This window comes from Phalangium opilio, unplaced genomic scaffold (genome assembly GCF_054372755.1).
Source record: "Phalangium opilio isolate 3A_F unplaced genomic scaffold, DU_Popi_V2 ptg000002l_1, whole genome shotgun sequence".
Taxonomy (NCBI): Eukaryota; Metazoa; Arthropoda; class Arachnida; order Opiliones; family Phalangiidae; genus Phalangium; species Phalangium opilio.
In genome coordinates, this window is record NW_028324144.1 from 3,792,888 (window position 1) to 3,820,155 (window position 27,268).

The 27,268-nt window shown below is 35.7% G+C and overlaps 4 protein-coding genes and 2 non-coding genes across 7 annotated transcripts; 2 read left to right on the top strand and 4 right to left on the bottom strand.

Annotated features, from left to right (window-relative positions):
* Window positions 1-844: 844 nt before the first annotated feature.
* On the bottom strand, window positions 845-951 carry LOC149718346 (U6 spliceosomal RNA). Its single transcript, XR_016381421.1, has one exon. It is a non-coding gene; the product is annotated as a U6 spliceosomal RNA (small nuclear RNA).
* A 218-nt stretch (window positions 952-1,169) lies between these two features.
* Window positions 1,170-1,276, bottom strand: LOC149718347 (U6 spliceosomal RNA). The gene has a single exon (XR_016381433.1). It is a non-coding gene; the product is annotated as a U6 spliceosomal RNA (small nuclear RNA).
* A 354-nt stretch (window positions 1,277-1,630) lies between these two features.
* Window positions 1,631-10,280, bottom strand: LOC149718348 (adipocyte plasma membrane-associated protein-like). The gene is made up of 8 exons (XM_089842144.1): window positions 9,787-10,280; window positions 7,811-7,926; window positions 6,502-6,591; window positions 5,555-5,674; window positions 4,918-5,089; window positions 3,734-3,868; window positions 2,518-2,788; window positions 1,631-2,032 (listed from the first exon to the last, which is right to left on the bottom strand). The coding sequence occupies exons 1-8, from the start codon at window positions 9,960-9,962 to the stop codon at window positions 1,829-1,831; spliced, it is 1,284 nt and encodes a 427-aa protein (XP_089698270.1). The 5' UTR covers window positions 9,963-10,280; the 3' UTR covers window positions 1,631-1,828.
* Gnpat (dihydroxyacetone phosphate acyltransferase) lies at window positions 7,818-22,466 on the top strand. 2 transcript variants are annotated; one of them, XM_089841821.1, is made up of 11 exons: window positions 7,818-7,957; window positions 14,214-14,602; window positions 15,237-15,366; window positions 15,445-15,648; window positions 16,366-16,517; window positions 16,602-16,965; window positions 18,012-18,290; window positions 19,065-19,144; window positions 19,242-19,382; window positions 20,298-20,497; window positions 20,802-22,466. In XM_089841821.1, the coding sequence occupies exons 2-11, from the start codon at window positions 14,240-14,242 to the stop codon at window positions 20,938-20,940; spliced, it is 2,052 nt and encodes a 683-aa protein (XP_089697947.1). In that variant the 5' UTR covers window positions 7,818-7,957; window positions 14,214-14,239; the 3' UTR covers window positions 20,941-22,466. The 2 variants fall into 2 exon arrangements, with proteins under 2 accessions (XP_089697947.1, XP_089697953.1); XM_089841827.1 differs by lacking the exon at window positions 7,818-7,957 and adding an exon at window positions 13,750-14,065.
* Window positions 11,928-13,744, bottom strand: LOC149718350 (MAP3K12-binding inhibitory protein 1-like). The gene is made up of 9 exons (XM_089842151.1): window positions 13,612-13,744; window positions 13,415-13,549; window positions 13,236-13,325; window positions 12,910-13,021; window positions 12,756-12,827; window positions 12,499-12,657; window positions 12,301-12,398; window positions 12,144-12,200; window positions 11,928-12,051 (listed from the first exon to the last, which is right to left on the bottom strand). Exons 1-9 carry the CDS (start codon window positions 13,654-13,656, stop codon window positions 11,974-11,976), a joined length of 846 nt encoding a protein of 281 aa, XP_089698277.1. The 5' UTR covers window positions 13,657-13,744; the 3' UTR covers window positions 11,928-11,973.
* Window positions 22,467-23,926: 1,460 nt separating the features above from the next.
* Window positions 23,927-27,226, top strand: cN-IIIB (cytosolic 5'-nucleotidase IIIB). Its single transcript, XM_089842149.1, has 9 exons — window positions 23,927-24,438; window positions 24,546-24,644; window positions 24,709-24,778; window positions 24,892-24,938; window positions 25,010-25,095; window positions 25,162-25,251; window positions 25,344-25,509; window positions 26,728-26,931; window positions 27,004-27,226. Exons 1-9 carry the CDS (start codon window positions 24,418-24,420, stop codon window positions 27,109-27,111), a joined length of 891 nt encoding a protein of 296 aa, XP_089698275.1. The 5' UTR covers window positions 23,927-24,417; the 3' UTR covers window positions 27,112-27,226.
* Window positions 27,227-27,268: the final 42 nt, after the last annotated feature.

Sequence of the window (27,268 nt, forward strand, 5' to 3'; positions counted from 1 at the left end):
CCCGTAGCTCCTCCCCTCGTAGTACCACTCTATAAAACCTGACCTACAGTAAAATTCTCTTTGAACATTCCCAAGTCTTAAATGGGTTCTTTCTAGCTAGATCTTAAACTTATTTCACTTCAAACTCGTTAAGAACTTGTCATAGAAGTCGTTTTTGGGTAAATTTTCCGCGAAAATCTGGGGCTGTAGTTGTCCAATCATTGTCACCCTGGCCTGGGAAACCAAACTTTGGTGCGCTCTTTTGTAGCGGAACAGAGCGGTTAAGTAGGTACGGTACGGTAGAGTACGTTTAGCCGGAGGCTCCCTCCTTCTCTCTTTGAACGAACTTACAGTTTAGTTTTGGACATTGTTTGAACGAATACTTTCTGTACATCCTGCGCTGCATTTGACACTCCCTGGAAACGCAGTCAGGTGCAGTCTTTCAGAAACTTTTACCCAAGCTCAAAGTTAAAACCCCTCTAGCGGTAAAAGGAGTTTGTCTATATCCCACACTGTGTTTCCAATTAAAATTGCTCAACTTGCAAAATTCGTTCGTTCGAAAAGTTTTAAAATTAGAGTGTTTAAGAAACCTCGGAAAACTATGGATAACCCTACTGGAAAATGCTAATATAAATAGTTTGCAGAGAAGTGTTGCCAGTCATTTGTAAGTACAATTCAACCGTTATCTACCGTTATCTAGAACAGACTGAAAGCTTGTGGTTCTGTAAAAAATCTATATCTGTAGAGTAGAAGTCCTGACAAACCGTTTTACAGTTACTTAGAAATTAATAGATACATATTAAGAAAGATTAACGGGTCCGCGGCCATCTTTAATATTGGGTTAATTGATGTTTATGGAAGTAAAAAAAATTTGGAACGCTTCACGATTTTGCGTGTCATCCTTGCGCAGGGGCCATGCTAATCTTCTCTGTATCGTTCCAATTTTAGTATATGTAGTGCCGAAGCAACTACAATATCTGTACCTTCCCAACTTCTATATATACCCCGTTTTCCAGAAAGTCATAAAGTGGGTGTATATGTCAGGAAAAAAGTAAATATTAAGCAAATGACACATAATTGCGAGTAGGTTTCTTTCCATTTGTGTTACAACTAATTTAAACTATCGCTTATCTGAAAAATATTACAAATTAAGTTTGTAATCAACTTAAAATTGGATAAAAATAATGATAAAAAATTTGGAACGCTTCACGATTTTGCGTGTCATCCTTGCGCAGGGGCCATGCTAATCTTCTCTGTATCGTTCCAATTTTAGTATATGTAGTGCCGAAGCAACTACAATATCTACACCCTCCCAACTTCTATATATACCCCGTTTTTCAAAAAATCATAAAGTGGGCGTATATGCCAGAAATATTCTAAATACTAAGAGAATAAATCACTAATTCCTATATAATTGTTTCTTATGGTATAAAAACAACCTTAAGGTACTAATTGGCTGAAAAACAATTAGCAAAAGGGGAACTCGTCAGGAATGCGATAGATAAAAGTGTCATCTATATAAGTCTAAGCCTTGGCTTTCTGACTGATAATGAATGACCGTAGCAAAAATGGCCGCCGGGAGAAGTACACTGGGTCCCTTACCTTTGGTGCTAGTAGCATATTCTTTAAAACTTTTAAAATTATATATACATTATATTTAAAAAAATTTATTAACAAAATATTTTGCGAGTATAACAATTCGAGTTACTTACAAAAATTAGTGCGTTTTGATCAAAAAAAATATACCGGTTTTATAAAAGCTCTCAAGGTTCGATTTATATTTAAAATTATAGGTAATCTCTTTTTGATTTAGTTTTTGGCTTGGGTTTAATTCTTCTTTTGATTTTATTTATAGTTTAACTTTAGTTAAATATGGATGTATGAAGGATCCGATGTAAAGGTAATCATCGTGCTCCAATACTTCGGATACTATGCAATATCGCGTATCTTCGGACTGCAATGTTTGAACGGCCTGACCATTGCTGTCCAATTCGACCACCATGCACACACCCTTGTATGAAATAATTGGCATCATGTCCCATAATTTTTGGAACTGAAAAGTTAACATTTTTGAATTAAGGTTAATTATAAATTAAATAACCTGAGAGATAGAGACAAGTGAGGTCATAGCATAAATCGGTTTTTCTAGGAAGTGCATGGGAAAAATATTTCTTTTTTTATTGAACCAGGGATAGATTTCATTTTAGAAGTAGGAATGGAGAACAGAGTAATCTGGGCGCGCGTCAAAGTCCCGGACCCCTCTTACGGGACGGGGGGGGGTATGAAAGAAGAGGCGGACGGGTCATAGCGACAGAGGTAAGAAGGAATTACGTATTTTTCGCCGTCTCCGTCAACAACGTCGTCAAAACGTAGTTTAAGCGAGCGGCCAATAAGATAGTTTAATCTTTTCGTTACGTGTTGGAGGGAGGGGCTCTATACTGGGTGGTCTATGAGTCGGACCATCACACTCCTCCATTCCTACTTCTAAAATTAAATCTATCCCTGATTGAACTTAAATTGAATTTAAATCAGGCTCACCTTATAGGCAAAAGTTTTGAATTGCGGGTAGGTGACGTAATTCGAGATGTATCGCAAGAGGGAACCCAATCCATACGAGATTTTCGCGGCTATTTTACGAACTTTGGGGTATTCTGAGAAATAATCTGAGAAAATTGGCGCTGATGCATTTCGGGCCACAACCAAGGCTACCCAATAACCTCCTCTTTTACTGGGTCGAATGTTATCCGGTTCTCCGGGCATGGTGGCAAAAACGTCCACTTTACCTTTTTGATCGCCTTCCAAATTGTACCTGGAGAGGCGCGGGGGGCAGAAATATTTTAACAAAAAAATATTAATTAATGACTTAAATATTTTATAAGTATATTTTTCTAATTCACTTCATTAAGTACTGCCATATCTTATCGAAATGACTAAAATTCAAGTTAAGTACATTTACTTGAAATTTCGACTCAAATTAAACTTAAGTAGAATTGAGATTAAACTCAGTAAATTTTAAAGTTTCTTAATTTTTTTTGGGGGGGGGGGTTGAAATTATTTAAAGAGGTAGTAGCACTTTAAAACCTAACACGATTAAAATATTGATAGATCATTTTCAAAAGTCGGGGTTTTAAATCGAAACATAGGGTATGGGTAAAACAAAGACGTTAGAAATGGCTTCAAACAAAATTACTATGGTCTGTCGGAAAACTCAAGATTGAGAGATGCTGCCGATTTAGAAGTTTAACTCGGTTGGGATAACCATAAGCAGAAATTTATCACTATAGTAATACACTGTAGTAATAAATTTGTGCCATAAGTTAATAAGAAATGTTCCATAAGTATGACACTTATGCTGACGACTTATCGAAAACGACAAGCGAGAATTGACTACACTCGGTTTTGCAGTCCATCTTCTTAAGCCTTTGACAGCGTCTTTTTAACGAGAATCTATGCCGTTTTACCTACGTCACTTCATGACAAGCTCCAGTTTGTAACCAGTGACAAACTTATGAAACATCTAATAAACTTATGAATAACGTTGAAGGTAATTTAAAAAAAACCTTTAAAATAGGGAGCCAGGTTTGATGTGCTACTATCCCTTCAAAATATTTAAAATTTGATAAATGCGTTTTTTTAATCTAATATTATTTTCGTGGTTTGGAAACTACCCAAATTTCACATTCAAAACAATTTCTTTTTTGTTTTGCAATTTGCAAACTTAATTTTAAGGAAAGATCGGTTATCTTGTAATCACCTTAAAATACGATGCTTCAGTAGCTCGGAGACTAGAAGACCTTTTCCATCGTGAGTCAGTTGTACTCCGTTTGGAAAGTGAATTTTATCCATAATTACCGACGCTTTACCGGTCTTCGGGTCGTACTTAATTATTCTGTCGTTGAAAATACAGGTTAGTGGAATCGTTATAACGTTTTTTTGACCACAGGGTGACAGGGTGTTGTAATTTGTAAGGTCGAGGGGTGTTTTTGTTATGTGAGGCAAATAGATATGACAGAAAATGAGGTTTCTTGGACCAGTTAATTAATTAATTGGGCCAGTTAATTAATTAATTGGGCCAGTTAATTAATTGCTCGGACCAGTTTTTTAATTGCTCGGACCAGTTTTTTAATTGCTCGGACCAGTTTTTTTAATTTCTCGGACCAGTTTTTTTAATTTCTCGGACCAGTTTTTTTAATTGCTCGGACCATTTAATTAATTGCTTGGACCAGTTTTTTTAATTGCTCGGACCATTTAATTAATTGCTCGGACCAGTTTTTTTAATTGCTCGGACCATTTAATTAATTGCTCGGACCATTTAATTAATTGCTCGGACCATTTAATTAATTGCACGGACCATTTAATTAATTGCTCGGACCATTTAATTAATTGCTCGGACCATTTAATTAATTGCTCGGACCATTTAATTAATTGCTCGGACCATTTAATTAATTGCTCGGACCATTTAATTAATTGCTCGGACCATTTAATTAATTGCTCGGACCATTTAATTAATTGCTCGGACCATTTAATTAATTGCTCGGACCATTTAATTAATTGCTCGGACCATTTAATTAATTGATTATACCAGTTTTTAAATTCAAGAAGTGGGGGTTACTGGTCCTTGGGATCAGTTTATTAATTGCAAATTTATAAGAAAACGAAGGGTGAAAAAAGTCCAAGAACCAGTTTATTATTGTGGACACTAGAGGGGGGGGGTCACTGGTCCCAATGACTAGTTTAAAAAATATTCTTATTTCCCAGACTACCTCCCAGGCGGATGTTTCGCTATGCAGATTGGTCTTATAATTTGTAGAAGAATCCATAAAAAAAGTCACTTGATTTTCCATTTCACCCTCCCTTTAAGGCCCTTTTTTATTAACCTCCCCAGCGCCTAGCTCACTTCCCATTATTTAAATTTGCCTCTGATACTGCACAGCTTACCTTCCACGATCGCAGTGTTCCATGACCTGATAAACAATCTCGTTCAAAGGCCATTTAGTACTTGCATCTGATAAATAAACAACTCCATTTTCGTCTACAGCTAAATCGTCTGGAAACGTCATGGGTAGACCATCTATCTTTTCGGTCATGGTTATCAACGCCTTTTTAGCCCCTGTCGAGAAAGAATTCTTGAAATAAGGTTATTTTTCTTTTAATCTTAGTTTTTAAATAATGCTGTTTTTAGCCACATCGTAGTATACGATGAGGCTCTTAGTTTGACCCGAGCCGTAGTAGTAGTAGTGGCCGGGGTTGTCGCTTTCGTTATCATCAGATTTTAGCTTAAAAGGAACTCTATTGTTCCTCAACCCACCAATAGGGGTAACTGAGGTCGGTTAGAGATTTATTTTAATTAAAATTTTTTCAGGTCTTTCCCGGGAATATGTGATAATTAAATAGATAACGATGTGGCTACTATTAAGGCCCAGCCCTTGGGCCATCTTGTTTTTATTTTATATTTCCATGTTGCATGGAGTAATATTATTGGAGTTTGAATGGGGCTTCCCTTAAAGTACTTTGCGTTGTAGTTAGGACCCCTTTAATATTACTCCATGGCCAACCAGGAAATGAGTAAACGTACCGGTTTGTAAGTCTATGGTGTATAAGCCATAGTAGGCATCAACTGTGTACAAAATACCATCTTTGGTGACCCTCATACCAAGAGGTCGACCTGATATTTCGGGTTCCCAGCTTCCCGCCGCTAAACAAATTATATAAACGCGAGAATATTAATAAACAAAATATGTCTGCCGATAAGATATGTCTTCTATAAAATAAAAGTTCAATAGATCATGGAAAATAATATTGGAATAGAAAATCCTAACTTTGTATGGCCGAATATTACAGGGTTTCGGGTTGTCTCTGATTGGCTGATATTTAAATTAGTATAGACCCTTTTCAATCGTCTGCTTGATATAGATGGAATATCAGGTATGTGGATCCCAAAGACTATATATGGGACTTCAAAGTTACCAGTCCTGCACCAAATTTTGTCAAAGCCATTTCTTCATTTACGTCTTTGTTTTCCAAATACCTAACCATGTATTCAAACACCACACTCTATTTTACCCCCAACTTTTGAGACGTCATACCCAAAAATAGAGGAAGAATGCTTTTAAAGCGTAACAATCTTCTATTCCAGTACTATTTTCTCTGAATTGATCGAGGGGCTAATCACTCAGATTCTATGTACACAGAATAAGATTTACTTTTAATCATTTTGGAACTGTTTTTAAAGATCACGTGTAATCACTTAGTACAGGTTGTTTTTGAGGGTTTCAATTCCAATTGGGTCCCTATAAGGGTCCCCGGCAAGGATGTGATTAGTCGGGTTGCGTCACGTGATTAATCAGGGAAGGAAATGAGGGTTTACTTGGGACTAGGTGACAGAAGGGGTTACGGGGTCAAGTCACCCACGGGGAACTTTACTATAGTACAAGTTCAGTGTGTGCACCTTTTAGGCTGAGTGACTGGCCCCTCGGAATGGATTGGTCTAGAAATTTGCTTATGAAGTATCTTTTTATCTACCATTAGTTTTTCCAATCTGCGCCACTTTGGTGACCTTTTCTCCGTTGATACGGACTATCTCACCAGTATGCAAACCAGTATAGATACTGCCTTTTGAAATAGAGATAATAAAGTTAAAAACATCGTTTATCGAAACAAATTGAGACGTTGGCTCGATTTATCACATTTTTATTATTTTAATGGATAAATACGACTGGCTACTATATTTTCTTAAATTTAATCGAAAGATTGGCGGGCGAATATTCAGGAATTTTATACCTTCTCCCTAATAAACTAGATATCACTTCTTGGTAATACTCTGTATACAGTAAAATATTTGTTAAATAGAAAAGGTTACTGATGCTTATTCACTTTGAATTAATTTGCAGTAAATTATATTTTCCGGTATCCCTTCTATTCAATAAAATCATTTCAATAACAATCAAATATCTCTATAAAAATTTAAATATCTACGTTCACAGATTTGCTCAAAAGAAAAAACCCACAATTAACTTTTTGTACAAATTTTTCCTTATCTGAATTTTCTAAACGCCATAAATTTGAAGCTTTCAATGCGATTAACCTTGTCGCAAATGTATATAATAACCCTTGATTACTGTTTAAAAACCTTTCCTGGATCTTAATGTTACATGAATACGTTCGGTTATCCTTTGAAAGTTATCTTAAAGTCCAGTATCATATCAGCTAATAGGAATTATTGTGTAGAAGCCATTTTCACTCAACGTATCTAGACGGAATTTGTGGGAAGAGCTAGACCAAGAAGTGATATCTAGTTTACTAGGGAGAAGGTTTAAGATGCCTAATTATTCGCGCGCTATAGTCCCAGTCCCCCTTTCAAAATACAAGGGGGGACGTAAAAGAAGGCCGGGCTATTTCGCTTCTCCTGAGCCGGAAAATATGACTGAAATTTTCTTCATTCGCGTCGCGCTGACGTGAGTTTTCAAGAACCAATGAGATGATGCTGGTTGTAATTTAGAGGCGGCGGGGATTAACTCCGGACCTACTATACGTTTGGACTGGAGATAAAGATAGTAAGTTCTCAAGCCCCGCCCACAAAGCCCGCATAGAAATAATGATGGGGCACAATGATTCCAATTAGCTGTATGTATTCCTGCCAGTATAGAGTATTTTATTCTTATTCTGTGATGGTTTCCCTTTTAGAATGTAATTTACTATGAGAGAATTATTTCAATTCCTATTTATTAACTCAAGTCAATTTTGTTAAGTGCGATTTGAAGTGTCGAATTTTAAACACGAATTTCTTTAAATACGCGTTCTTTTTTCTCTCTTTTGTTTAGTGAAGGCATACCTTTGTAGAGAGCCAAGGACTCTGGTCCTTCCAAATCATTCTCGAATAGACGTACCGCGGCATCCAGACGATTGTTGGCTTCGTAAGGACCAGTGAAACTCTTTACCAGCTCGATTCTGATGACAGATAAAAAACATCAATACTAAGGTAAGCTTGCTTGATAAGTTGCGCCCAGTCTACAAACATTTACCTATTTATTATACTAATAAATAGGTACGTATGTCACTGAGGTAGTAATCAATTTTTTTTCTTTGCCTAAATTCTAAAATCATGTGTACTCCGGTTTAGCTGCTTCTGATCGAGGGGCTAATCACTCTCAGCTTCGCTACTAATCGTTTTCTGACTAGGAGGATTGGTACCGTATACACCAGGAGGCCAGGCTACTTGTCGGACAAAGTGCAGTACCAACTTACCAAGTAGCCAAACCTCCTGGTGTAAATTTTATCATTCAACCTAGTCTGAAAACTATGTATACACCTGTCACCTACTATCGACAGTTCATAAAATATGTTCCATAAGTTTGTCACTGGTTACAAACCGGAGCTTGTCATGAAGTGAGGGAGGTATGTCATAGATTCGAGGTACAGCGAAGACGCCTGGTGAGGCTCTGTCAAAAGCTTAATACAGACTAAATAGGAAGATGGACTGTAAAACCGAGTCTAGTCAATAGAGCTATGTCAGAAGCCTTAGTATGACGTCACCCATGCTATTTTCCCATAGAACCAAAGCGGTACCAAACATGGCCGCCTACTGCCAAAACTAAGCCCGTGACGTTTTACTTAGGCATGCTGACGTCACAACTGACATAGTTCTATTCTCGCGTAGTTCTTGAACTAGCTCGAGCCGTATATAAGTCTCTAGCATTACGAAGTATAGGTATTGTCATACTTATGAATGGAACATATCACTTATAAACTATTGTACTATGGATTAAGCGTAATATCTTGTGTACAGGTATGCAGAATTTACGCTGATTACGTTTAGTAAGTGACCCCTCGCTTCAGACCTACTTCTATCTAGATTTGTAGGTGCCTCTACCGTTCCGTACTTCCGACAGTTAAGTCGTTTATTAACTATAATTTTCTACGTAGACGGGGGTTGTCTCATTTTTCGTAGTACGACTTTTTCAAAATCTTTATCCCCTTTGGCGGTTCGTTGAACCTCTCTCTATAAGCCATGCTTGTACATAGTTTCCGTTTTTAATGAGTTTTTTGAATAAGTAGAACGCAATTTTCATACTCGAGAAAGTTTTCCATTCAAAATACTGTTTTGACAATTTTTTTATTGTGACATCGGATTTGTTGAAATTTACTAATTAATTTAATGCTTTAAGCGAAACTTAATTCTATTGCATTTCGTAATCGTAACGCGGTTTTAATTTGCTAGTATAACCTCCCTTGAACTTAAGTTAAGAAATTAAAAACAAATTGAGGTTTAATTTTATTGCCTAATCTTGATCTACATCTATGAAGGCACGTTTTGATATTGGCCAATCAATAGATTAGCTGACTTTATTGTTTTTGGTATTAATATTCCCGCCGCCATTTTTAAAATGGCGTCAAGAAAAGTTATCCAAAAATATCCTTTCTGGATAACCTTCATATTAAACTTTGAACTTTTAAGCGTTGGCTTGGCAACGCTACTCAAGTACTCTCAATTAGGTATATCTTGATAAAAAATATTTTTGAGTGTTTTGGCTTCATTATTTCAGTTTAACTTCATAGCAGACAACAGGTGGGGGTTTTATGAATTTCTATGTAAAAACTTTAGCGAAGTTTTGCTGACTAAAATTTGCATGGAGTAATTTAAGTGGAGTTATGACAAATTTTTCTTTAAAAGTGCATTACATTGTGGTTAACTCTCCTTAAATATTGCTCCATGGTGTCATATAGCTAGCAGCCGATGGCAACCCTCGAGGATATTTTAAAACTTTTTAAACTTGAAAAAAAAAAAAAAAAATAATAATGAAAACTTACTTGTAACTTTTGGGATCGATATCCAATACATTCGGCACAAAACCGATCATCAAAATGATGGAAATCGCGTATAAAAATAGTTTAACAACACCAACTCCTGGTTTTAAACCCATAATTAATTTAAATATATATATATATATATTTTTCGTATAAAATACTACGAAATAATTAGTCATAAAATCATAAAAAACACTTAAATTAAATTATCATAACTTTTAATTAATTATAACCTCCGAAAACTACGGATGTCTGTTGATCAAACTTTCTCTAATCCACCTACAACTTTTCAGTCACTGAGACGAAGTTGTTTAGTTAGATCAGAGACCGTTTGCCGTTGTCTGTTTGACTTCTACCACTTCGACAACATATCTATGATATATAACCCTCCCCTACTTCATAAAAACAACTGATATAGCCCTAATCTTTCGTCAAGTGTTGCCTGAGTTTCGAGAGAAAAAACTTTTTAAGTTTAAAATGCAAGTATGGGAGTGTAAATGGAATGGAGGCCGGTGAAAGCCGTTACGCGAAATCTCGAATTTGAAAAAAAAACCCCAAACAAAAACCGGTTGGTTGAATAAGTCAGGGGTTACGACGGAGTGGGAGGTACTACTTTTCCGTTTTTGCTTTTTTTCTTTCCCCAGATAGCGGTTTATTTTTTTGTAAAAGTTTTTCCGCAGGGTAATGTTTTGACGTACGTTGCGTTATGCATCGCTAAACAGCTTGAAGATGTCAGATTAGCGAAATAATTTATAAAATAGCGATCTTTGGATTAGTGAAAGTAAATTTTTGGAAACTCTTCCTGATATTGTGGGTGATGGTCACTTGTGTTAGATTATATTTGAAGTTTTTGTAAGGATCTCAATGTCGATTGCCAGGGCCCCCGGGGGGGAAGTATGAAATTGTTTCAACATGTGCTTGGCAGTACTAAGTTTTGCAACCTCTGCACTCTAACTTCCAATCATGCTAGAAAAGATCCCAATATCGGAGTCTGATAAGGGCCTGAAATATCTTCTACACTACAAAAAAAAAAACCAGAATGGCGACAAGGGGTGCAGCAATGTCCGAACTGCCAAGTTCCAACTGCACCACGGCCCGGTCCCACGGGAAGCTAGCGACTTTGCTGTATTTTGGGAGAACTAACTACATGCCATATTGGCGAGCCCAGAGGGCATTCAAAATTTCAAAGTGGTGCATGAAATAGAGACTCAAATCGCGTCACACCTTCCTGTTGGGTTTCTGGTTTCCTTGTGCATTCAACCCCCAGTATGTCCGTTTAAATTATGCTAGAAATCTTAGCTCCTCCCATTACTGTAAGCTACCTATTGGAAACCAACTTATCGAAAACCGTTAAGCCTAACGCCTAGTTTATAGTCTGCTACCACGGACTTTCTTGTGACGTCACACCTTCCTATCCCTTCCGGTCTTACCTCGGTTTTGACGAACATATTGGAAATCGTCAGCTGAGCCACGTGGCTGAGCTGAGGACATACAATTTAGACTACCAATATTGACGTCACGTCCCCGTAGCTTCTCCCCTCCCCCCTCAGTACCACTCTATAGTCTGCTACCACCAACTTTCTTGTGACGTCACACCCTCCTATCTCTTACCTCGTTTGCGATCATATTGACGTCACGTCCCTGTAGCTTCTCCCCCCCCTCTTCATTCCCACTCTATAGTCTGCTACCACAAACTTTCTTGTGACGTCACACCCTCCTATCCATAGAGATACGCTCCTATCTCTTACCTCGGTTTTGGCGCGTGACCATATTGACGTCACGTCCCCGTAGCTCCTCCCCTCTCAGTACCACCAGTGCTACCGGGAAGCTGGGGGGGAGGAAACTGTGACGTCAATATTGGGCCCCGAATTTGTATTGCCCAAGCTGACGACGTCTCGCGACTGCCAATATGGTCGCCTGAAAATAAGGTAAGAGATAAGAGCATGTGACGTCACTACAAAGTTCGTCGTAACACACTATTGACGTTACGTCCCCGTAGCTCCTCCCTTCTCAGTACCACGTCTCTACAGTAAAATACATTTCATCTTCTCTTTAATAATGACTCGGAAATATTTTTTCAAAACTTTATTTTATTTTATAATTAAGATAAAAGATTCTCGATAAAAGTAAAAACGAAAAACAACTTTTAATAAATTCAACTTTTATTATGAAATGAAATAGAAATTAATTTCAAGGTTTCTTGGATTTTTCTTTAATGATTTGCGAAAGTTGTTCTAGACGATTGTCGATGTCTTTAACAGACCAATCCTGAAAGTATAATTACAAGTTGCCCTTGAAACACTCACTCGTCTTCTTTAAAAATGTTTAAAAATGTTTAAAAACAATTTAACATTAATTACTTTAAACTTATTTTCAAATTCTAGACGCGGCTTTTGCTTCTGCGAAACAATTTTATTCTACGTAGAAATCAATTTTTTTTTTTTTTTTCGTTTAACTTGTCAGTCAAACAACAACGTAATTAAATATTAGTGTAATTAATAATTAATATTTAATTACCAAAGATGTTCCAAAATAATCTGGCGATATTCCTTCGAGATAAAGTATTTTATCTTCCAGTATTTTTAATCTACCGTAAAGATTTTGCGTTGTTGTTCCTGTTTTGAAAATAATTATGCGCAATGCAATGCAATTATAAACGCTTTTTTTTTTGTTTGTTAGAAGGTCAAAGGTTAGGGATTAGTTTTGGGGGGTTACCTGATTTTAATTTTAAGTGAGATTCCATATTTCGTAATCTTTCTTCTATCGCGTTATTTATCAGCTGCTTTGAAAATGAATTAGCTGATGGCAGCGGCTCATTATGCAAATTAGTTTTCGGTTTCGTTTGTGGTCCCCATTTATTTTCAACTCGCGAAACTTTTGAGTAAAGGGTTAATTAATTATTGTTTTTTATTATTTATTATTTATTATTTAAATTAGATGTAAAATTAATAACGTATTTTCAGTTTTTTTACGTTTAACGTGGCTTTTCTCGCTGTAACGAGGGAAAAATATCGCATCTACTCTAGCGCAGGTGTTTACATTTTCTGTTAAGAATTTTACGTTTATTTCTTCGTTTTTTATTAAGGGTAATTATTAATTTAATTTAATTTAATTAAGTTTAATTACCATAATCTGGATGGTTTTCATCAATAGTTGTCCTTCCACAAAATTCTTGAACGTTCGTGTCATCAACTTCTTTCCTTTTACGTTTAACGAATGCGTCAATACGACGATTTATCTTTAAAAGCAAAAAAATACGTTTTATGCGACGTATTATCGATTAGAGTGCTGTCAGAAGCGCCGGTGTGACGTCACCCATGCTGTTTTCCCATAAAGAAAAAAAAAACGGTAACTGTCATGGCCGCCCATTGCTAAAGGCAGACTCATGACGTTTGACCTTGGATCTGACGTCACAACTGACAGTACTCTATAATAACAGAAAAATAACGCACTTCTTTCCTTGAAACGCAAATTTGGACGAGCTTAGGATCAGGAGTTGGAATTATATTTAAATTTGACTTTAAGATTATTTGATTTTCCTCCTATTTTTAATGTTGAAACAAAGGACATAGTGATTAAATTTGACATTGACAATAGTATCTAATGTTTTTTTTCTTTTATTTTTCACTACCTTAACAGTCAGTAAACTAGTAGATAGTGTTTGAAAAGCGGCATTAAATTTAGTTTCTCTATTTTCTCCTTCTTTGGGAAGAAGTGTTAAATTGTAAGTTAAATTTAAATTTGATATTATTCCCTCATTTTCCAGCTAAAATAATAATAATTTACTTGAAGTTCAACCTTATTTAAGATAAGAAAAAATAGGCTTACATTAATTAGAAAGCTTTTAATCGCTTCCAAAGTAAATTTTTCCATATTTGTTAATGTAATAACGCAAACCACGTGTTTTTCTGTCAATTTAAATTGACAGAACGTCCGATTTCTAGCAGCCGACACGTCGGGATCGCGTGTTTATGTAACCAATATATTAAACCATCCAATCAAAACGCGCGTGTGACTCGCGTGATCGTATTTCAGCCAATCGGAGACCGTAGCGAGGTCTTACGATAAAGAAGCCGGTTGGTGATTGTCAAACTACGCGAGTACGCGCACGTTTAGAACAGCGCCGTAGAGTTAGATGTTGTGATTTTAACCTTCTTCTAGATTGTAATTAACTTTACTCATGCTGAATGACAATAGAACCCGTAATTATGAGATAGAATAAACGCGTGGCATTAGTATTGTTAGGAAAATAGATTGAAACGCAGTACGGTTTACACAAAAGGTGTGGCAAGTCTTGCTCATGATCATAGCATACTCCGGCAGCTACCCTACCCCCGCTGTTTTCATTTAGTTTTTGAAGTTTTAATAAAACATCTACAGTCAAATTAAGTGCATAGCGGTATTGCAACGTTCTCTTTTATTGTGTCTAGGCAGTACAATACGGATATACTGAAAAATGACGACTATAATCAACGGAGAGAGGTTCGTAGACATGCTCCATGATCGTAGGAAGCACGGAGATTTACAATGGATTACTGCTGAATGGGATTCACCAAAGTACAAGTTTTACAAGCCAAGATCTCCGCAACAATTAAAGGATTCCGTGCTAAACAGCTCTCGAGTGCAGCTAGCCATTCAGGAAGTTTGTGCCGAAGATGGTGTAGCTCTTAAAATTGTCACGGATCGAGCCAAGGAAATTTTGACTGAAATGGGCCACAATCAAAATCTATCTTCTATTAGATTTGTTGGTTATTTTTTAGCCAAATGTTTGAAGCAAATATATACCCATGTCTACGTTAGTAGCAGTGGAATTGAGAAGGTATGAATAGATATAAAACATCCACCTTATTCCCGATGCATTTGGCAAGGCTTATCGAGTGATTTTTAACTGACAAATCTCGTTTTATATTGAAGCAGACAACGCTTCATACTGATCAATATTTGTCAGTAAAAATCGCGTGATATACCTTGGCAAATTCGCCTTATTCCCGATGCATTTGCCAAGGCTTATCAAGCTATTTTAAATGACTAATCTCGTTATTTTGACTGAAGAAGACAGCGCATCATACTGATCCATATTTGTCAGTTAAAATCGCTTGATAAGCCTTGGCAAATTCACCTTATTTATTCCCGATGCATTTGACAAGGCTTATCAAGCGATTTTTAACTGACAAATCTCGTTTTATTGACTGAAGCAGACAACTCTTCATACTGATCAATATTTGTCAGTTAAAATCGGGTGGTAAGCCTTGGCAAAATTCACCTTATTTATTCCCGATGCATTTGCCAAGGCTTGTCAAGCGATTTTAACTGACAAATCTCGTTATATTGACTGAAGCAGACAACACTTCATATTGATCCATATTTATCAATTAAAATCGCGTGATAAGCCTTGGTTCACGCATTGGGAATAAGGTGCATAACATTAAACTGTAATATTGTTCAATCTTCAGATTAGAAGCTCTTGTACCCAACATCCAATGCTTTTCATGCCAACTCATCGAAGTTACGCCGATTTTCTCTTAATGTCCTTCATGTGTTTTCATTTTCACATACCACTCCCTGTTATAGCTGCGGGACTCGGTAATTAATTATAATTAACCATTATAATTAAGAAAAACCTTAAGAAAAACAAATTTAATTAGTTTTCTGTTCGTTCAGATTTCTTGGGTTTGAAAGTCGTCAGACGTTTGCTTCGTAACTGCGGAGCTTTCTTTATTCGTAGGGCATTTGGAGAAGACAAACTCTACTGGGCCATCTTTACGGAATACGTACAAAATATTTTAAAAGCCGGAGATGCCCCAATGGAGTTTTTTGTCGAAGGAACGAGAAGTAGATCTGCAAAATCTTTAAATCCAAGACTTGGTAAGTTGGTATAAGGAAATAACTTAATTAAGTTAAGCCTTTGCTTTAATAAAAACACCAAGGCTTAGATGAAGAATTATTGCAGGGCTTAAATAAGTTAATTAAGCCTTTGCTTTAATAAAAACACCAAGGCTTAGATGAAGAATTATTGCAGCGCTTAAATAAGTTAATTAAGCCTTTGCTTTAATAAAAACACCAAGGCTTAGATGAAGAATTATTGCAGGGCTTAAATAAGTTAGTTAAGCCTTTGCTTTAATAAAAACACCAAGGCTTAGATGAAGAATTATTGCAGGGCTTAAATAAGTTAATTAAGCCTTTGCTTTAAATGAAACACCAAAGCTTAGATGAAGAATTATTGCAGGGCTTAAATAAGTTAATTAAGCCTTTGCTTTAAATGAAACACCAAGGCTTAGATGAAGAATTATTGCTGGGCTTAAATAAGTTAATTAAGCCTTTGCTTTAATAAAAAACACCAAGGCTTAAATGAAGAATTATTGCAGGGCTTAAATAAGTTAATTAAGTTAAGTCTTTGCTTTAATAAAAACACCAAGGCTTAGATGAAGAATCATTGCAGGGCTTAAATAAGTTAATTAAGTTAAGCCTTTGCTTTAATAAAAACACCAAGGCTTAGATGAAGAATTATTGGAGGGCTTAAATAAGTTAATTAAGCCTTTGCTTTAAATAAAACACCAAGGCTTAGACGAAAAATCATTGCAGGGCTCTTATTAGCGGCCTTAGAACTTTACGCTACTGCGCAAGTCAGCGACATAACAATTGTTCCCATCAGTATCAGTTACGATAGAACATTAGAGGAGAGTTTATACGCGTATGAACTCTTAGGGGTGCCAAAACCAAAAGAGTCCACGACGGTACGAGCCTTTTCTCGGCTTCCATCTTGGTTTTTCTCTCTAATTTTAATTAATTAACTAGTTAAGGATTCTTTTCTTAATTAGGGTCTTTTTAAAGCCAGAAAAATCTTTGGCGAAAACTTTGGGAATATTTTTATGACGATGGGAAACCCGATTTCTCTGAGGGATTTTTGCGCGCAAAAAATTGACCGCAGCATACATAATCTTGAGCCCCGATTTAAAGCCGTTCTTCGTCCGAATGAGGTTGAAGTTTGCGGTCAATTGGCTAATAGAGTGGTCAAATTGCAACAAAAAAGTCTCTATCTCTCTCCGTTTCCCTTTATGGCGCTTGTTTTGGCTCATGAACATTCTTCCGGGGGTCAAGGAGTTCCGTACGAATATTTGACTGAAAGAGTTTTATGGCTTAAAGAACTAGCTGAGAAAACTGGAGCCTTTGTTGTCATAAATGGTGAGATTAATGGTTTATACACTCTCGGTACGGTTTACTAATAAAAGGGGGCGCGGTTACAATAGCTTTACTTAAAAAAGGGGGCGTGGTTACAATACGTTTACTAATAAAAGGGGGCGCGGTTACAATACGTTTACTTATGAAAGGGGGCGTGGTTACAATACGTTTACTTATGAAAGGGGGCGTGGTTACAATACGTTTACTAATAAAAGGGGGCGCGGTTACAATACGTTTACTAAAAAAAGGGGGCGTGGTTACAATACGTTTACTAATAAAAGGGGGCGCGGTTACAATACGTTTACTAAAAAAAAGGGGGCGCGGTTACAATACGTTTACTGAAAGAAGGCGGGGTTACGTTTTCTAAAAAAGATGGAGGCGCGGTTACGTTTTCAAAAAAAAGAAAGATGGAAGCGGGGTTACAATACGTTTACTGAAAGAAGGCGGGGTTACAATACGTTTACTAAAAGAAGGCGGGGTTACAATACGTTTACTAAAAGAAGGCGGGGTTACAATACGTTTACTAAAAAAGGCGGGGTTACAATACGTTTACTAAAAAAGGCGGGGTTATAATACGTTTACTAAAAAAAGAAGGCGGGGTTACAACACGTTTACTGAAAGAAGGCGGGGTTACAATACGTTTACTAAAAAAGGCGGGGTTACAATACGTTTACTAAAAAAGGCGGGGTTATAATACGTTTACTAAAAAAAGAAGGCGGGCTTACAACACGTTTACTGAAAGAAGGCGGGGTTACAATACGTTTACTGAAAGAAGGCGGGGTTACAATACGTTTACTAAAAAAGGCGGGGTTACAATACGTTTACTAAAAAAATGGAGGTGGGGTTACAATTACGTTTACTAAAAAAGAAGGCGGGGTTACAATACGTTTGCTAATTACACTCTCCCATATTTAAAAAAGAATAATTGTTATTAATTAGTATCAGTAAATCAACAATATCAGAATTGGTCATTTATTCATATCAACTTTCTTATTTTTATTTCAAGAAGTAGTTGATTAAAATGTTGTGGTATTGGTGATTGATTACAGAAACTTCTAATAGCTCTTGGCTTTGCGAAACGATAGAGCTTCATTCCAATATCGTTCAACTTCTTCCCGATGGTTTAGTGGCCCTTTTGCCTAATCCTAAAACACTTCAAAATGGTCCCATTCTCGATAAGAGTTTAGCTCTTAGTTTGGAAACTGTTGATTTAGCCGTTCCTCATATGTACACCTATCATTATGGCAATCAGGCTCTTCAACTATTGGCTCCTTTTGCCATCGTTGCGCTTTCTATCGTGTCGAGTGGCGCCACCGAATTTACAGAAGGTTTAAAAACCAAAACATTGACAGGGTTCATACAAACCTGGGAAACAGGGAAAAATCAGTGAAATAAATAGTTGACAAAAACCTCAGGGAAATCAGGGAAATTTGCGTCAAACAGGGGCCGAGTAATTAAGCAAAATGTTCATAAACATACCCCCCTCCATAGGAATAGCATTACACCCAACTTTGGAGGCTCGTAACTCTGGTTCTACTAGAGATAGGGGGATGTCCTTTGAGTATGTTATAGTCCAATTTGTCCCCCATCCAACCATACTAAAAACTTACGGCTACGTCAAACAGGGGCCGAGTAATTACGCAAAATGTAAACAAACATACCCTCCATAGGATTAACATTACACCCAACTTTGGAGGCTCGTAACTCTGGTTCTACTAGAGGTACGGGGATGTCCTTTGAATATGTTATAGTCCAATTTATCCCCCATCCAAGAGTACTAAAAACTTACGGCTACGTCAAACAGGGGCCGAGTAATTAAGCAAAATGTTCATAAACATACCCCCTCCATAGGATTAACATTGCACTATACTTTGGAGGCTCGTAACTATGGTTCTACTAGAGATACAGGGATGCCCTTTGAGTATGTTATAGTCCAATTTAATCCCCCCCCCCCTCCTTCGTTAACATTGCTCCATATGATACTCCATATCCGGGGAAAAACCTGGAAATCTCAGGGAAATTTGTTTTCCAAAAGTTGTATGAACCCTGATTGATTAAACAATGAAATTAGTCACCTAATTAACGTAATTAAATATTTCTAGATGATCTTTTTGCCAAATTTAAAATACTTAGAGACATTTTACAGAAAGAATTCGTTTTCGAGAGCACAAATACTAAAGAAGTAATTAACGTTACTTTTAGAACTTTTGCTTGTTTTTTTCTTTTTAATTAATTAGGTGGGTTTAATTTAATTAATTTAACTTCGGGTTTGGTTTAAGGACTTCAACTTTGCCCTTAAAGTATTAAGGAATGATTCGCTCATTATTCATAAAGAAGGGAAAGTATCAATGGCTCGTCAATCCAATGATAAACTTAGTTTTCTCGCACATTTATTGTCACCGTTTTTAATTGCCTATCATGTAAGATTTGCTTTTTTTTAAAACAGTCCCTTAAAGGAAATGTTTAGGCAAGAAGTGATATCTAGTTTATTAGGAAGTAGGTATAAGATGCCTAAGTATTCACGCGCCATAGTCCACCCCAGTCCCCCTTTCAAAATACAAGGGGGGACTTAAAAGGAGGCGCCGGGCTATTTCGCAGCCTCTCCTCAGTCGAAAAATATGACTGTAATTATCGTCATTCGCGTCGCGCTGACGTGAGTTTTCAAGAACCAATGAGATGCTGGCTGGTTGTAATTTAGAGGCGGCGGGGATTAACAGTCCGGACCTACTATACGTTTGGACTGGAGATAAAGCTAGATTATAAATGTGGGGCGAATTTATACCTTCTCCCTAGTAAACTAGATGTCACTTCTTGGTTGAGGTAACATAACGTTATACCTTAATTGAAAAGAACGGCTGCTTTTTCTAATTATATATAAAATAAATGACAATCTTATTACAATATGATAATTAGTACATTTAATTAGTCTTAAAAATAATCAAGGGCTACTGCATATGTCATCCCCCATTGGTTTAGTGGCGTCTGCTATCCCGAACCCGCCTTACCCTTACCCTCTCTCAGCCCAGCGGAATTCAACCAATCCTTTTAGGGGTAAGGTAAGGTTCTGGCTAGCAGACGCCACTAAATCAATGGCGGATAGCGCAGTAGTCCTTGATTATTTTTAAGACTAATTAAATGTACTAATTATCATTTGTAATAAGATTGTCATTTGTTTTAATTTTAATATTGAATTCCTTTTATATTTAGAAAAAGTAGCCGTTCTTTTAAATTAAGATATAATGTTATGTAACGTGAACTTTTCTTTTAAGCAATATCAATACTCAATAGTAAATTAATTAATAATAATTTTAATGCTCAATTATTATTATTATTAGTTTTTGTGGCAATATGTTCTTATTCATTCCGAAGAAATTAGCGAAGTACCGGTAAATTCTTTGGTACGAAGATGTCAGTGTGTTATTCAGGAGGATATGAAGACGAGAAAAATCAGAGATTATAGAATACTAGCCCTTGATACTCTAAATAATGGAATCCTGAGTATGGTTGCCCTCGGTGCCGCCAGAAAGGAGAAAAGGTACATTTTCTTAAATTATATTTATTTATTATTTATTGAATATTAATATTTAATCGGATTAATATTGGTATTTAATCGGATTAATATCAGTATTTAATCGGGATTAATATTAATATTAATCCCGATTAAATATTAATATTTAATCGGGATTAATATTAATATTTAATCGGGATTAATATTAATATTTAATCGGGATTAATATTAATATTTAATCGGGATTAATATTAATATTTAATCGGATTAATTAATTAATATTTAATCGGATTAATATTAATTAATGAGCAACTTATTTTCACTTAAACAGAAATGAAAAGAATATTGTAGTTCCAATCAAAATGGAACTTGGAAATATTTTACATGAAATTGCTATGTTTTTGGGTGTTATTGAACAAATTACAACAATTTCTAACGACGCGACATTGATCCCAATGTCAAAGTTGTAATTGTAATATTTTAAACAAACAAACTCAATCTCTCCCAAAGATTCAAAAAGTCTAGTCTGCCAAAAGAAAATATTCAACAAAAAAAATTAATATTAATTACTTGTTAATCATATATTCTAATTAATGATTGTAATCCTAGTCTATTTTACAGAACTATCTCTAAATTTTCTTAGCAATCTTCTAAATAGGTAAGAAAGAACGTAGTAATGAGCACTAACTGATATTATCGAGATTTCCAAGTAATTTTCCCGATTTTAATCGATTAATCGGAGGAAAAAGTTGATAGATGGCGCTTTCAAATTAATCTTTAGGAGTTTGGTGGGCTTGAAACCATAATTGGGAGAATTTAAAACCTAAGTCTGCTAATAATAAGTGTTAAAGTAAGGAAGAAATTGGAATCAGTCGCCGATATCACGATTTTAATCGATTAAATGGGGGAAAGGGGATAGATGGCGCTTTCAAATTAATCTTTAGGAGTTTGTCGGGCGTTGAACCATAATTGGGTGAATTTAAAACGTAAGTCTGCATGCTAATAATAAGTGTTAAAGTAAGGAAAGAAATTGGAATCAGTCGTTTCTAACACGATTTTAATCGATTAATCGGGGGGAAAAAGGATAGATGGCGCTTTCAAATTAATCTTTAGGAGTTTCGTTGGGCGTTGAAACCATAATTGGGTGAATTTAAAACGTAAGTCTGCTAGTAATAAGTGTTAAAGTAAGGAAGAAATTGGAATCAGTCGCTGATATCACGATTTTAATCGATTAATCGGGGGAAAAAGGATAGATGGCGCTTTCAAATTAATCTTTAGGAGTTTGTCGGGCGTTGAACCATAATTGGGTGAATTTACAACTTAAGTCTGCTAGTAATAAGTGTTAAAGTAAGGAAGAAATTGGAATCAGTCGCCTATAACACGATTTTAATCGATTAATCTGGGGAAAAGGGATAGATGGCGCTTTGAAATTAATCTTTAAATGGCCTATAAGAGTTTCGTATGCTGTTAAGCCATAATTGGATGAATTTAAAATGGAAGTCTGAGGAGTTAGAATAAGAAAGAAATTGGAATCAGTCGAGGGTATCGCGATAAATTTTCACGATTTTAATCGATTAATCGGGAGAAAAGTGATACCTAGATGGCGCTTTTAAATTACCCTTAAAGGGCCCGAGAGTTGCTGGGGAATGGATTATAAATGGGTGCATTTAAAGCGTGTTAATCGAAAGTGTTAAAAATGAGTAAGAAATTTGAGTTGGTCACTAATTTCGCGATTAATTTGCCTGATTAATCGGGAAGATGGCGCTTTTAAATTACTCTTTAAATGGCACCGAGAGTTCAGTAGGTCGATTTAAAACGTGTGTTAAAATGGGGAAGAAGTTTTAAATTAACACTAAACATAAATCGCGTACAATATGTGAATCAGATTCATTTGGTTGTGTTGTATTGTGTGACATTTTGTTGTTTTGTACCGTTTGCAACGAAAAAAAGAATCGGTTTTTGATGCCGAAAAAGTGTTATAAATAACTGTGAATTAATAGTTGTGATAGAAGCTTTTTTTTTCCTTCTTTTCAATATTTAAAACATTTTTTTTTTTTTGAATTTTTTGCCTCCGATATAGTTTTTATTTATTTTTCACTTCTTCCTCTTTGCATCTTCTAAATTGTTACTGTGTTTGTTATCAACTTAATAATAAATAGCAACGTTATGAAATCTATCAAAATGGAAAAATTAATCTAATGTTTGATGAAAGAAGACTCAAAACACGTGAGTAAACGCGTTGTAACTGTAACTTCAAAGTTTCCCGCGTTTTTGAATTGCGTGACGTCATAATCAGTGTGGGAAATAAGGCGGTGGCACACGCCGGTAAATGAGGAGTTTAAAAATTGCGTGGTCCAGTTTAAAAGTGAAATCGGAGGTCGGTCAGTGGTCCACGGGTCACTAAAAATATTCAAGGATTTTTCAAAAGTTTTCTTGATTCGTGAATATTTTGTACTTGGCGTTTTGAACTATAAAGTAGTAGCCACAGTCCAGACCAGGCTTGGAAATAAGGTTTATTTCTGAACTAGTCCTCCGGACCAGTGACCCCTGATGTCTTAAATATGAAACTGGTCCCGGGACCAGTGACCCTTCCCCTATTTATTTTTCTACTGGTCCCAGGACTTGTGGTTGTTCTCTCTTCTAAAAAAATCTCTCTCGGCTTAGGGTTGTATACACAACTGGACTCATGGAGTCGAAATTTATGTTAAAATGAAAATAATTAAAGAGGTCCCCATATCAATTTTTAATAAAAGTAGGAATTAATAAACTAGTCATTGGGACCAGTGACCCTCACGTTTTGAATAAAAAAAGTGGTCCAAGCTATTAATAAACTGGTTTTTGACCTGTAAACCTGTCTTATTTCCTAGCCTGGTCCAGACTTTAACTTAAAGATATTAACTATCCACTTTTTTTGAGCTTAGCAGACGACTTGCCCTGGTTATGGAGCAGTATTTTATTCCAACTGGTCCAATGTCCAGTTTAAAAAAAATCCTTATTTCCCACCCTGGCTCATAATCAGTCTGGGAAATAGCACACTTCATCTGGTCCAAAACCAGTTTATTAATTGCCTGGACTAGTTTTTTAATTCAAGAAGTGGGGGTTACTGGTCCTCGGGACCAGTTTATTAATTGCTATGGAGAACAAAGGCTGGGACCACTCCGGAGACCACTTTATTTATTCGGACACTAGGGGGTCACTGGTCCCAACTCCCAAGGACTAGTTTAAAAAATATACTTATTTCCCAGACTGCTCATAATCATTCTCTTTGACAGGAACAGAAATAAGCATTTTATTTTTTGGACATTTATTCAATGAAGAATGAAATTTTTGAATTTCCATCGTAGTCTAAAATAGTTAACAATAAAGAAGAAATCGAAATTGGTCAATGACTAAGATGAATAAATAGTTTTGAGAAAAATTTGTGACATTTTAGAAATATTTTAGAACTTGGAACCAGGGCCGGAAATAAGCACAGGACACTGGACATTGTCCAATAAAATTTTAAAATGTCCCATAATTTTTTCAAAAACTAAGGAGGTCACTGGACAGTTTGACCAATAAATTTTACCAAGTTTTGATAGCTTGCCTATAGAGATGCAACACTATTTTTGCACACTCCAGTGGACAATGTCCTATAAATTTTCAAGTCAAACAGGGGGTCACTGGACACATGTCCTATAAGAAATTTTTCTTATTTCCGGCCCTGCTTGGAACTTGGAAGTTGTGTCTCTATCCTCTATTGCTTATTTCCGTTCCTACCCTAATCATCCGAAGCCGTGCTTTGCTGCCTGCTTTAAGTTTTATCGAAACCTAACTTCGATTATCGAAGGTCGATGTCAGCTGTTATCCTAAATATTTCGGCGCGGTTTATAATAAAACGAACGAGTTGAATAATTTTAATTCTGAATTAATTTTCGGCCATTGTTTTAGCGTTATATTTTTCCAAAATGAACTCGCTTTTGCAAAATGTAAGTCCGTTTTGAATAATTAAAATTACAATGAATGACCCGAACCTAATTAGAAATGCGTTACGTAATTATGATAAAAAATTAATAGTAGTTGTTTTGGTGCACAGGTGAAAGCATTTGGAAAAGATACAGTTAAAATTAGAGACATCCAAAATGTAGAGAATAAATTAGAAAGAATTTTTAAAGGTGGTATAGAAACTTTACAGGTAATTTTTCTTAGTTTATTTTGAGTTTAATTAAATTTAATTTAAATTTAAATTATTTTATAAGGTTATCATGGATTTTGACGCAACTATTACTCGTTACTCTTTAAATGGAAAAAGATGTGAAAACACTCATGGTATGTATGTTACGTTCCTTTTAAGACAACATGTACCGTCTTTTTCTGTATACATTATAAATCCTTTTATCTTGAGATCGTTTTATATTTATCCTTTGATTCTTTTTGAAAAGCCGTTATTGAAAAGAGTAGTTTAATGTCTGAAGATATCAAGTTAAAGGTACTTATAAAATATACTATACAATTCTTAATCTTAATATACGTCTACGATAATATCAATTTTATAAATAGTTACGAGAATTATTTGCAAAATATTATCCCATTGAAATGAGTGGTAAATTGACTGTAGAAGAAAAAATACCACATATGATTAAATGGTGGGGGAAATTTAGGTTTTAATTTAATTTAATTTAATTTAATTATAATTAAAATTTAATTGAAAGGTATGAAGAATCTCATGAACAATTAGTTAAGATTGATTTAAGGAAAGAAGAAATTAAACACATGGTGGCAATATCGTTTTTACCATTGAGGTATTATTAGTGCTTTTTTGATAGACCAAGGCTTAGAAAGGTTTTTTGACATGCCAAGGCTTAGCTAAGCGTTTTTTTTTATATTTCAATAGGGATGAATGTAAGAACGTTTTTGAACTCTTGAACAAGTTAAATGTTCCATTATTAATATTTTCCGCTGGACTTGGTGATGTTGTTGAAGAAGTTTTACATCTTTACAATTGTTCTTACCCAAATATGAAAGTTATATCTAATTTTATGGACTTTGATGAGAAAAATGTAAGAATCTAGCACAAACCAAGGCTTAAAATACACAAACCAAGGCTTAAAGTACACAAACCAAGGCTTAAAGTACACAAACCGAGGCTTAAAGTACACAAACCAAGGCTAAAAGTACACAAACCAAGGCTTAAAATACACACATACCAAGGGCTTAAAATACACACAAACCAAGGGCTTAAAATACACACAAACCAAGGCTTAAAATACACACAAACCAAGGCTTAAAATACACAAACCAAGGCTTAAAATACACAAACCAAGGCTTAAAATACACGAACCAAGGCTTAATATACGCGAACCAAGGCTTAAAATACGCGAACCAAGGCTTAAAATACGCGAACCGAGGCTTAAAATACACACAAACCAAGGGTTAAAATACACCAAACCAAGGGTTAAAATACACCAAACCAAGGGTTAAAATACACCAAACCAAGGGTTAAAATACACCAAACCAAGGGTTAAAATACACCAAACCAAGGGCTTAAAATACACCAAACCAAGGGCTTAAAATACACCAAACCAAGGGCTTAAAATACACCAAACCAAGGGCTTAAAATACACCAAACCAAGGGCTTAAAATACACCAAACCAAGGGCTTAAAATACACCAAACCAAGGGCTTAAAATACACCAAACCAAGGGCTTAAAATACACCAAACCAAGGGCTTAAAATACACCAAACCAAGGGCTTAAAATACACCAAACCAAGGGCTTAAAATACACCAAACCAAGGGCTTAAAATACACCAAACCAAGGGCTTAAAATACACCAAACCAAGGGCTTAAAATACACCAAACCAAGGGCTTAAAATACACCAAACCAAGGGCTTAAAATACACCAAACCAAGGGCTTAAAATACACCAAACCAAGGGCTTAAAATACACCAAACCAAGGGCTTAAAATACACCAAACCAAGGGCTTAAAATACACCAAACCAAGGGCTTAAAATACACCAAACCAAGGGCTTAAAATACACCAAACCAAGGGCTTAAAATACACCAAACCAAGGGCTTAAAATACACCAAACCAAGGGCTTAAAATACACCAAACCAAGGGCTTAAAATACACCAAACCAAGGGCTTAAAATACACCAAACCAAGGGCTTAAAATACACCAAACCAAGGGCTTAAAATACACCAAACCAAGGGTTAAAATACACACAAACCAAGGCTTAAAATACACACAAACCAAGGCTTAAAATACACGTTTGTTTTAGGGAAAGTTGCGCGGTTTTAAGAGTGAACCGATTCACGTTTACAACAAAGATGAAACTGTTTTAGTGGAGCATTCGGAGTATTTTGATAAACTAGCTGATAAACATAATATTATACTTTTGGGAGATTCACTCGGTGATTTAAACATGTGTAATGGACACAAGAATTTGGATACTGTCTTAAAGATCGGATTTTTGAATAGCCAGGTAATTTAATGCCAAGGCTTAAATATTTGCATTGCAATTTGGAAAGAGTTGAACTTACCATTTTTACTATAGATTGAAGATAACATTGAAAAATATCTTCTTGGTTACGATGTAGTTCTCGTTAGCGACGAAACCATGGAACTTTTGTTAGAAATAATCCAAAGATTACAACAAAGTTAAATTAAATCCTTTGTTTCCTGTTAAACTGGTCAAATTATCATCGCTTTTGGGGAACTTAAGGAAGAAACTCACTTTGTTATTTTGTTGAATGAAATAAATTTAAAATTTTTAAGAAGTCGTTTGGTTTTTTTATATTCCGTTTTCGGGCCTCGGCCTA